The 12,360-nt window shown below is 35.9% G+C and overlaps 1 protein-coding gene across 4 annotated transcripts in view; it reads right to left on the bottom strand.

Annotated features, from left to right (window-relative positions):
- Positions 1–12,360, bottom strand: part of FCHO2 (FCH and mu domain containing endocytic adaptor 2) — a 91,391-nt gene that overhangs the window by 44,431 nt on the left and 34,600 nt on the right. For all 4 annotated transcript variants that reach the window (XM_090132396.1, XM_031602599.2, XM_031602600.2 and 1 more), the window contains exon 9: positions 721–765. In XM_090132396.1, the coding sequence (XP_089988522.1) occupies positions 721–765 (45 nt within the window). The remainder of the gene's footprint in view (positions 1–720; positions 766–12,360) is intronic.

The raw sequence follows: 12,360 nt of genomic DNA, 5'->3' as shown, positions 1-12,360 counted from the left end.
TTCAAAATTTCTGAAATCAGGTAGGTGTAAACTTAGCTGTATCTTACGTTTTCACAGGGGCACAAATAGCTCCAAAATTATTTTAAAATGTTAGCCTGACATTCATAACCAGCCCAAAACAACAACAAATAGAATACTGGAATTGTTTCTTGACAGGGATTCCCATTATTTCAGTAAAAAAAAAGATTTAAGTCTCAGCTGCAACCTTGGCAACTTCAGGACTGTCGGCCAGTACAGCTCTTCTGTCAGCTCCTCTGCTCCAAAACTAAATATATAGCATATGCAAATAAAACAGTTCTTAACCACTTTAAACAATTCCCTAAGTAAAATAAGTTACACCAACAATGGAAGGATCTGTGACCATAACACTGCATTAAAATTGGTACAACTAAGATGACAACAATGGAACGAGCCTGAGCCATACTTTGACACTCGTAAATTAAGTTACATAGACATAACTGAACCAAATCCAAACCTCTCAAAACATAAGGTCTTAGCAGAAGTACATTTATAATAAACATAAACATTCTCTGACAATGATGCATTAGGCTTTAAAAAAATTATTATAGGTCTTATTTTCTTTTAAATTTGTTTCTCAAAATAGTAACTGCTTTTTAGCCTGCTAAAATACTTTCAAGTTAAATACATTCACAAGCCATTTACCGTTTGCTCCTCAGTTTCAGATACTATGTACTGCAAATAACTGCTTGAATAACTCACCTTCAACTGCACTGGATGTATTACATTCCTCAAATTCGATAGGACCTTGAATAAATTAGAATGAAAATAAACATTAGATTAAATTCAAATCCATGCAAAAGTCAAACACTAAAATATTTTATCCACAGCTAATATTTCCTGAAAACATTAGCTAATCTATTTAGGATTTTAAATGGTAAAGGAAAACCTCAATAGCACAGCCAATGTTGATAAAATCTTACACATAAGGCATATCATTAAATATTTTTACTCCTTCACAGTGAAAAATTATAATTCTAATGCACGCTGTCCAAATATAATTTAATATCCTATGTTATTACAACCAGGTTTCCTTCTTTAGGTCCAAATTGTATCTGTAACATAGTATCAATATAAAGCTTTAGATTTATCTTCTTTTTATAGAAGAAGAGCTATGCAAATAAAAGTGAAAAAAAAAAAGAAAAAAGGATAGCTATAGCCCTAATCTTGAGATTCACATTCTTCCTAACTTATTTCCTCTGCTTCTTCTTCGTAGCCAACTACCTGGACAATTAGAAGGGATGCAGAGAATGTTAAGCACAGCAACAGACAGAAGTTTCAAAGAAATTACAAAGACTGAGCAAGACAAAACAAAATAAAATCAGTACTGTTTAAGTGCAGTATCTAAGTAAGTACACTACTATAATTTCCTGTTATATTTGACACAAGGTGAAAGACAGGTGTCATTGCAAAAGGGCAATTTTAACCCTCATTCTTTAATCAACTAAGTCTAGAATTTGTTTATCTCCAACACAGCTGATTTCAGGAAGCTGAGCTGGCAGAAGAGCAATGGATTTCAAAGAGACATTGGCACGGGGTTAGAAAGAATCCCATCAGCACTTGAGCTAGTGTTAAGAAAGCAAATAACAAGAATAGGGTCCTTGGGCCATGCTGAAAGAGCAGGCTGCAGCTGCAGCTGCAAAGCTGAAAACAACGCTGAGCACAGTAACATGGGACACAGTGCTCATCTTCACGTTTTCAGGGAGTACACACAAGTTCATAGATACATGCATTATGGAGCAATGTGCTTCCAATTCTGTAAGGCGGCCAATCTTTCCTTTTCAACCTCTCCTCAAATTGTATTTACCAGCGCTGCTCCGAAAGTAATGCCTCCTGTTTTATGATGTTGTCCCATGCTGTCACGGGCAGATGCTGGTGGTTTGTCAGTAGAGGCTGAACCTTCCCACCAATATTCCATTACATGTTGTTACCCCGAGGCAGACGGCAGCAGAAGGACACTCATAATAAATGGTGTCTGACACGGAAATTCATAGGAAGCAAAAGTGTGTCAATGAATTCCTCAGTATGGAAAAAATGGCACCCACTGACATTCACTGACGCTTGCTGAATGTTTGTGGAGATCAAACAGTAAATGTGAGGACAGTGAGGCAGTGCATGGTGCATTCTGGCAGTGGCAACAGCAGGTCACCTACACTGGTGCAGATGTTTACAAATGCAGCATGCAGGCTTATGTTCATCAGTGGTGAAAACGCATAGCTAATGGGGACTCTTGAAAAACAGTGTTTTGAAGCTGAGAATTTGCTATATCAAATAGTGTTATTGTCTTCTTTGTATCTGTTGCAGCTTTTCATGGAAACAAATACAAGGCACTACTTTTGGAGCAACTTACATATTTCAGTACTGCAAGGGAGGCTGAAATGTTGAAAATCTTGATTAAAAGAACTGGAAATAAAGTAATTGTGAAAACTTTATGTGTAGAAACTGTTTTCACTCCTAACCCTAAACAAATGTGACAATAAATGCTCCGATTTATCTCTTCAATGAAATTAATGTTATTCCAGAACAACTGCTAAAAAGCCAAAGACTATGCAATTTTCAGATGTTCACATAAAATAAAAGGTGTGCTTGCAAACACTCTGCAGTGTTCTCCCTGGCACACTTTTCAAAAGAATGTGGTAATTCTGAGTCTCAAAACAAGTAGCTGATATAAACAGATCTTAGAAGAAAGATGAAGAAGTTTGATTTAAATAGTACAGGATAGCAAATCACTGTGCTGCAATTAAAAATGCCACAATAAAAATAAAAAATAGTAATTTAGCTATGAATTAGAATTGTGAATTGCACAACTGGAATTTACTTGCACTTGATTTGTGTGGTTAATTACCTCAACTGGTTATATTTGTAATGTAACCCCTAAAATGTATATTTAACCCTTGAAGTGTAAAATTGTGTTCAAATCAGTATAAATAGTACATTTTGACAACATTTCTCCAACAAAAAAAAGAGTCATGCTTATATCAAGCAAAAATAAAGACAATTGAGAAACTGTTGTAAATCCATGCTTAGCAATGATAAACAAATTGAGTTATTGTTGACATATTAGCTTAAATCTGCCAAGTACTTTATTGGAAATCTCACAGATATCTGATATTTATTGCAATAGTAAGTCTACATTTTTTTTCCTTGATAGTTAAAAAAAAGGTGTAGAACCACCATTAGCACAAGAATCTAGTATCATTCGTATCCCATTTATCATAATGTAGTTACTGAGCCTCCAAATGAAGCTTCTGAAAGCAGAATATCAGAAAGCCAATTTCAAATATCAATCTTTAATTGCTCTAATTGCTCTTTAAATTTAAATTAGTGAAAAACTTCAAATGCAAGTCTAATTATTCAGTATGACAGACAAAATGCAAAATCCAAACAGATCTCTCATTCTACTACACTGTAAGCATATGGTCATTTTAAGCTGCTCTTCCAGTCACTCATCCTTTGCTGTTCTTAAATTCATAGTAAAGCAAAGTCAGTGTGCTCCACAAGTCAGCAAATCTGCATACCTCACAATGCAAAACAACAAAAAAGGAAGAAACACAGATTCAGAGAACTGCAGACATCTACATACCTATAATGATTTCACCAGCATTTTATTTTAGCTATATTGTTCAAAACATATTGAGAAAGAAATGCAGAAAAATAGCATAAAACTAGAAGCTGACGAACAAATCCATTACTTTTTCAGTACTACAGGTGGTACATTTTTCATCAGTTTGCTAGAGATTCAACTGTTTCTTATATAGGTACTCCATGTGGCCAGGAAAAATACATAAGCCAAGCCAACCACAAATACTCTTTCCCAAAACAAGAAGCGAAGGAAAAACTGCAAACAACGGAGTCTTAAACATATTTTGAGAGGAAAACAAGACTAAAGCCTTTTCAGAATACCATCTTTCTTTACCTGTCCCAGTTACTACCACTGATCTTCAGACTGCTAAGACTTCCACACTAATGATTAAAATATATACATGATTAAAATGTATTCTGGAGCTTAGGAAGTTCCGCACCAATGTGCACAAGAACTTCTTTACGGTGAGGTGACGGAGCACTGGAACAGGCTGCCCAGGGAGGTTGTGGAGTCTCCTTCTCTGGAGATATTCAAGACCCGCCTGGACGCCTACCTGTGTGACCTGGTGTAGGGAATCTGCTTTGGCAGGGGGGTTGGACTCGATGATCTCTGGAGGTCCCTTCCAACCCCTACGATTCTGTGATTCTGTGATAAATATTCCAAGTTCCTGCAAAACTCATCCTTATTTCAGGTATTTTTTATTTTCACTCCAACACAAGCAGAAAACAGAGATTAATATGCTGAGTGTTAAAGCACTTCAAAGTTATATGCATTTGTCTCCGAAGGCAGATTTTTATTTCAGTTTGTTAAGGTCTTAATTTCAAGAGATACTTGTGTTTAGTACTGAAACATCTCCCCTAGTTCACATCAGTCTTTCAACAATGTGTGCTTTCTTTACATGGATTACTGTAAAAATTGATTTGAAATATTTTTTGTTACTTAAGAACTGTTACAGACCGAAGCAAGATAAAAGTGCAATGAATTTCAGCAAGTGAGCTTACAATTCATGAAAATCTATACATGGAGATAATAAATGCACTTTCTTCCTAATGATACCAGTTGGGTTTACGTTCCCTCAAGATGTGTAGTTAATATAGAAATCCCTTCTCCCCACATGCTCTTTCCTTCCCCTGCATCTACTAGTTGCTTCATTGCAAGAAAGTAAAATATCAATCATGAAAACAGCTTTCTCTTACAACAAATTGTGTGAAACACCTAAAGTTCTAAAGAAACATTAAATCCCAACTTACATTTTTATCCAATTCAAATTCCTGTATAGCTCTTCATCTTTTGGAATTTCATAAGTTTACAACACTCATGGATATCACTAATGAATCCACAGACTAACAAATAAAGTTTATCGTTTTCTTCCAGTATCCAAGGATGTTTGCTATTTTTTATTAATTTATATTTAACTTGCTCCTGCCATGTTGTACTATTTGCTTATAGCAAAGGCAAGCAAGGGCAAATTCACACATTTGCTTTTTTGAGCAGAATACCGAATTCTGCAGTAGCTCTAAATATTCAGGTTTTCATTCTCAAGTTTTGTTCTATAACTTCAGATTTCTCAACAGTTCTGTTTCCCTATATGCCTGCTGTAAAGAGCATGCTTTGCCTGGGGTGTAGTATTTGTAAGCCAAAATAACATTTCAGAAATAGACATTTAATGTGGTACTCTATGGTGAGCCAATTTAGAAGACAGAATAGCTGTGATGAGCTTTTGGTTGCTAGAAAATAATGGGAGTTTCTTGTGAGCAGATGTCTTTGAGTCAAAGAGGTAATAACACTGTCATCCAGCTAGAAAGCAGTGTGTACTGTGGCTACACTGTCTCCCACTATAACTAGATGCAGTCTCCCAGCCTGCCAAAAGGTCGTAGGCACACATGTTGCTATGGAAGAAAAGCATCAATAAGGATTCCAAAGCTTTCTTATGAACACCCCAATGTCCACTGTATTTGTCTATCTGGATAACCAAAGAATCTGTGCCATCACTGCAAAAAAAAACTTCAAAAAACTTTCTTCTCTGAACAAGCAAATCCTCCAGCTTTCTAAATCCTGCTTTCTTAATCATTATTTAATACACTCAAAAAATTAATGGAGATTTCCAAGTAGGTGTAGTACACAGATGCATGTCAAAGCATGAAAACTCACATGCTGGTATGACAGAAATCTTCACAAGAGCTACATGGTGATGTGGATGCGCAACCACTTTCCCAGGAGGAAAGTAGTCTTCTTAACATACTTGTGCCCAAACACTGAAGCAGAGACAACATGTTAATTCCAATGAGGATTTCACCCCCAAACCCGGATGACTGACTTAACAGCACTGATACTTTTGCTTACGGAACCTAACATTTCACAATCTAATCTCTGAAATTTCCAAAGAAAGGATACCAACAGACTTTCCACTGCCTAATCCAAAGAAAGAAAAACAGTCATTTCACATTTAGCAGGTATTGCTGATGATAGAGACCGAAGACATCCCCTGAAGCTGACATTTTTCTAGAAGTCTCAGGAATGCTTGCCACATGATAGCCCAAAGCACTGAAAAGAGCTTTCTATATCTTATTAAATTGCAATAAGAATGATAATAATCTGCAGAACTGCAATCAAAGCACAGTGATTTCCTTTGTTCCTTTTTTCATAAAAAGAAAATAATGTGAATTGAGAAGTAAGCCTATTCTCAAGCACAGTATTAGAACTAAAGTAAGATTGTGAAAATCAAATATATATTTTAAGATATTTTAAGGAAGTAAAAATCAACTGCTAAGATCCAGCCCACCTCTAACAAAAGACTTTGCCTCAGTGTTCTAGTTTAGAAATGACTAGATTAAGGCGCCACATAATTTTCTTGAAGTCTAGTCTGCCTGTTCCTAAGCTGACAAATAGAACAGTATCTCAGTGACTTAAGTATCTGAAATACCTGCTCAGAAACTTTAAAACTAATAGGTTTATTTGATACGGTACATATAGAGGGTAGAAAAAAATAATATGTGTTGTCTAAATATAGATTAGCCTTTACAACAGAGATATGAATGCCCCATGGGATTTCATTCACTTAAGTATACTTAACCAGCTAGCAGGATGGAAATGAGAAATTAGTTCCTAAAATGGAGGGAGCCAGAAAATTCTAATTGTACATAAATTTTCCTGTCAAGCATCCTAAAACATTTTCAAATCCAAGCTGCTACCGTTCACAGCATGAAACCTGCAGGAACAGACATAGATAGGAAGAAAAGGCAAATGGGCAATGGTTTTACAGACACATGGAAACAAACAGCTGCTACTTGACAAGACATTGAAGCAACTAAATCAGCAGTAAATCAGTTCATGGTTCCTGAAAATGAGGAGGCTATGGTTTGCTATAACAGAAAAGCATAATTTGAATAAATGGACATTTTCCATTTTAATTAATCTAATACCATACAGCAAATGACACTAACATAAATTAAGTAACAGCCTGTAGCTTGGGATGCATCTCCTAGCCAATTTGTAAAATACAGGTACAACCTTTCTTGTTACAGGAGGCATGTAAGTACATGAAGTTTTCATGAAAATAAAAAGGAAGGTGGATGGCACAATCTACAAAGATACTTATGTTATTCAAAGACATGGGGAAAACGTAATTATGCTGATGCAACTGCACTGTTAAGTACAATGTAGTACCTACTACATATTTAGCTTCTATCTGTGGGAACAGTATTCTCAGAGTATACACAAGGCAACAGCTGAAGAGGGTTTGTTTTTCTAAGTAACAACTTTCACACCTTCTACTAGATTTATCTACAAAGTAATGCTAATTGTTTTGAATACAGTCATGCTCTTAACTACCTTGAAAGTAGCCCTAACGCCCATCTATAGCATAGAAGAAAGTAAAATTGGAAAAATATAAAGGTTTTGCTAAGACTGAACAATTGAAATCATTGGTAATTTGCTTAATAGAGGTGAAAAATGGGAAGAAAAAAGAAAAAAGGAAAAAGGAAAAAGAAAAAAGAAAAAAGAAAAAAGGAAAAAGAAAAAAAGCTTTATTGTTTGGATTCTTAAATAAACAAGGCAGGTACGAAAGCCAACTAGTATCATTACTAGGAAGGCAAACAATATTATGTCATACTCTGGTAAAGAGCCCACAGTAAGTATGCCAATGAACTGGAAAATCCTGCCAAGCTAAAAAAGTAAACAAATTAAGCAGTCAACAAATCATTTAAAAACTGTTTTATGTTGGTATCTGATTTTGAAAGGACTCCTTTCTAGTTAAAGGAGGCTATGCCTGACAGAAAGAAAATCTTCCCCACTGAAGCATGTATTTTTATTAACTACATTTAATTTTCAGTAACTCAAAACACTCAGGCATTTAAGACAGTAAAAAATAAATTCTGCCCTTCCCCCCAGACCAAGGAATCATTTTACACCCACGCATGCACACATACAAACATTAACACATCTGTTTCAACCAAAAGCTTCTAAAAAAAATATGTAAATCTGCTCTTGTAGTTACAAATATACTAACAAACAATTCTTTTGTTTTTGATAAAAACAAAAGTTTTTCCCTTTGATAGTAAATCATGCATGAAGGGAGCACAATTTTTTTAAAACTGCATATGCTTCACATACTGCTTCAAATGGCAAAGCTTTGCGTGCCTGGCCCAGAGCCAGTTGACAGCTCAGCTGGATATCGATGCACATTCTGACCCCCCTTGCAGCGTGTCACTTCTGAATTGTTTCCGCAGTAGAAAGTTTATTCAACCTCTCTCTCAAATTCAGTGGACCGACCATCATTCTGCTATTTAATCATAGCAGAACAGGTTATTTTTCTGACAGCACTAAAGCCAGAGAGCAATTCCTAATGAACAGCTTGATACAAGTGGAATTTCGACTGTTTTAGCCTCAATTAATTCTGCTGTCAAAACAAATGACTGCTTTTAGTGTTTAGATGTTAAGCTGCATCACAGAGGTCAATTTTGTATGTACACAAACACATAAGCAATCTTTTTCTTGCCATTATCTGATCCTGATCCAAGCTTTCAAATTTAGAAACCAGGAAACCAAGAAACATTTTTTCAACTTTACAGTTTCTAACACCAACTTCCCTTTTTTATTGCCATTTCCAGAAAGAGAAGCATTTTTCTGAGAAGATAAGGAGAATTTTATTTTTCTGTTTTCTGTGGAAAGTAACTTCTTACACTAGAACTAAAAAAAAAAAAAAGTAGTAAAGGAGTAAAACTAAATTAAACACAGCCTATTTGTAACAATGCATTATACAAAGATGAATGGCCTTTGAGATAAACACCTATGCACAGGCAAAAGTAATGCCTCCTACTTATTTCCACGGAAACTACAGCAGATACAAAGAGCACACTAACACATATCTATTTGACAGAGCAAATTCCCAGCTACAAAACGTTCATTTTCAACAGTCACCAGCATTAGCTGTGCATTTTCATGAGTGATGAACAAGAGCCTGTATGCTGTGCTTGTAAACTGCACCAGTGGAGATGAGCACTGTCACTGTTGCCACTGACTGAGCTAATTGAGATACTCTTCATTCATGGCCATTCAAAATGTAACTTGCTTTTCATATCACTGTTACCACTGTGTGCTGAAACACACTGTCCATCACCTCACTGTGCTCACACCCACTGTTTCGTCTTCAGAAACATTCAGCAAACATCAATGGATGTCAATGGGTACCATTTTTTTCCACACAGAGTTATTCAATTATACACCGTTGCTTCACCCACACTTCCATGAGATGCCATTTTGTCAGAGTGCCCTTCTGCTGCCACACGTCACATGGCAACAACGTGTGATGGAGTGTTGGAGGGAAGGTTCAACCCCAACATCCACCTCTGATGTGGTGGGTCAACGTCATAAAATAGGAGGCATTACTTTCAGAGCAGCCCTAGTTTTTATCATACTAGGAAGTCTCAAGCAAATTTTAGTTCATGGATTTGGTCAGCTATACCTTGCAAATGAAGATAAATGACTTAAAATAGAAAAAATGGCCTGAAAGCAGGCCAGACTGAGAGAAAATAATGGAATAATGGTTATATAGCCATATCATTAAATCTATCAATAGTTTATATATGGTTTTCACTACAATCACTGAATGTTTTACTAGTTTTTTTGGTTTTTTTTTTTTTATGTCCTCAGGCTTATGTATCAGCTTAGCTTTCTAGAATTGCTTAATACTTGACTGAAGCCTATTTTTTATTATTTTGCAAAAAAAAAAAAAAAAAAGAAAAAAAAAAGAAAACAATACAAAAGAAAAAACAAACCCCAAAAAACTACAATAGAATGTTAGTACTTCTTTCTAAAAAGTAAAAGATAGCTGTCAATGTCAGCACAGATAATTATGCTCATAAGTGGTAGCAAAATGGGTAGCACTTCCAAACAATGTCTCTTTAAAGGAAAAGAGAAAAACATAAAGGGAGAGCAAACTTTGCCTGTATCCACTGAGCAAGCAATCTATTCTTACACTGATTCTACTGCAAGGCTTTCAGCCCTGCACCCTGTTCATCTGATCAAAGGAAAGAGCATTCATCTCAGACTCTTTAGGTACTGTGAATACAACTCCAGAAACACATTAAGCACGCTACTCTCAAGGGCCAAGATCTCCCTGTGGCTTATACAGAAACAACAAACAAGAAAAGAATCATTACCTTCATAGTTTTAAAACGATTACTATCGATTAGGATGTTTACCAGCAGCAAGGAGAGAGTAGATTTTTTTTTTCTCTAAACTAAAATGACAAACATATTCAGTTATAAAGAAAATCATTTTTACTGCTCAGACAGCACAAGAATTTTCAATGAGAGACACTAACTGCACATCCAAAGCAGTTTAAAGTTTGAGATCCAACTATCCTGCAATGCCTGAACACAAAAACAACAAACACAAGAAATTTCAGCGGCTTTATGAAACTCATTACATTAGCAGAAAAACTAACCTCAGGCAGGAGATCAATCAACAGAATGCAATGGTCTCAATGCTCTCTTGACAGAACTCACACTTTCTTTCTCACCCTCTTCAACCCTCATGCTTGACTCTGCATCTGCACTCACGTTTCTTTCTTTAGTTTCTTACTGGCTTGGAAAACAACTGGATGTGAGATGTGCACGGCCATCAGGCAGACAAATATACACTCAGCTCTTTGCTGATGCCCACTGAGTAACCAACATTGTTACAACTGTCACTCAATTATACGGCAGGCCTAACTTGTTTACTTCCTTGCCTGCACCTTCATTTTTATCAAATCTTTGCAGCCTGTACTTTTCCATCAGATTGGAAAGTAGCAACATTTTGTGAAAATAAAATGGCAGGACTGCATATGCCTAGTCAATAATGTGAAGTATCTGCAACACACAGCTCTGTGCTTTCAGCTTGCAGGAAGAAGTACAGGTATGCAGTGATGAAAGAAACAGATACATACAAACACTATTTTTCTTACACAAGAGTCAGCTAAGGTTCTGCAACACCAGACATAAAGTACATTAAATTGTATCTTTCATCTTTAAAGAATCACTTATTTCTAACTGTTGCACATTGCATAGTCCCTGTAAACCAAGACGCCTAAGGCTTTTTGCTGAAGTCCAGAAATCAAAACTGTGAAACCAATGGAGGTTTAAGACTGGATCTGTTTGCAAAGAGAAGGATGAAAGGATAATATATTGTATAGTATGCGGATTTTTTTTCCTGACAGAGAGATGTTTTTACTTTTCAGGTAGAGAAAATAAATTTCATGGTGATTATACAACATTTTCCTTCTCTGTAGGATTATTAAAAAGTGCTTTCCCCTAATTTACTTGTACAGAAGAGTTAGGAGTACTGAAGCAATAAAGAAAAGAATGCAAGTTTATTCACCTCTCCATCCCAACCATAAAATGATAAGTATTGATTAATGTATGACAGTTACCATACATGTGCCAACAATAAGTAAAAAAAAAGCAGTGGCGAAATTCTTCAGGGTTTTTTTTTCTTTTTCTACAGCTCCTGAATTCCCTGAGTATTTCAGGAGAAGGGGATATTCACTCAACTGGATCAACTCCTTTTTCTTGGATAGAATAGGTACAATTTTTCACAGAGCTGGAAATGATCATCCAACTTTCAAATTCACATGCACAAGTTGTAAGAACATTGTATATCCAGTGAAGATGCTACAACAGGAATAATTTCTGGTTTTGATATGAATTGTTCTTGATACTACTTAAAACACAGTCACCCTAAAGCAAACAACTAACTTCCTCAGAGCACCACATTTTTAGCCCAGCCTGCCAAATGATGTTGGATTTCCACCTGCTTGACAAATTCATTGCAATGCTACCAATCTTCCACAGGCACTGAGAGAATTTCACAACAAAACCTGTACATTCATAACTCTCCAGACAGACCATTTAAAATAATTTATTCTCTTCCAATTAAAAGAAGTTTTCAAGTTAGGTATATATAATTGTTAAAAACCTATGCTGGCAGATGGGGCTCCCTAAAGTCCACTGCAGCTGCAGTAGACTTTCTGTCAAAGAATGGACCTAGTTTTAGCAGGCAAATAAAAGGCACCCCTAGGACAGGAACAAAGACACACTGAACTTGCACCTCTTCCTTGAAAACAATGCTCAATAACCAAAAAAATATATATACTTTGGGGGAAAAAAAAAAAAAAAAAAAAAAAGCGGTCACTTCATGCTTCTTAGAGAAATCCTAGGAGATATCCACACTTTATTTCTTCCATTAGCTTCTGAAACAAAGCAAAGGACCACCTCCTT

This window comes from Phasianus colchicus, chromosome Z (assembly GCF_987193195.1).
Source record: "Phasianus colchicus chromosome Z, bPhaCol1.hap1.1, whole genome shotgun sequence".
Classification (NCBI taxonomy): Eukaryota; Metazoa; Chordata; class Aves; order Galliformes; family Phasianidae; genus Phasianus; species Phasianus colchicus.
Note: the sequence above shows the minus strand (reverse complement) of the source record. Positions and strands in the feature narration are given on the sequence as shown.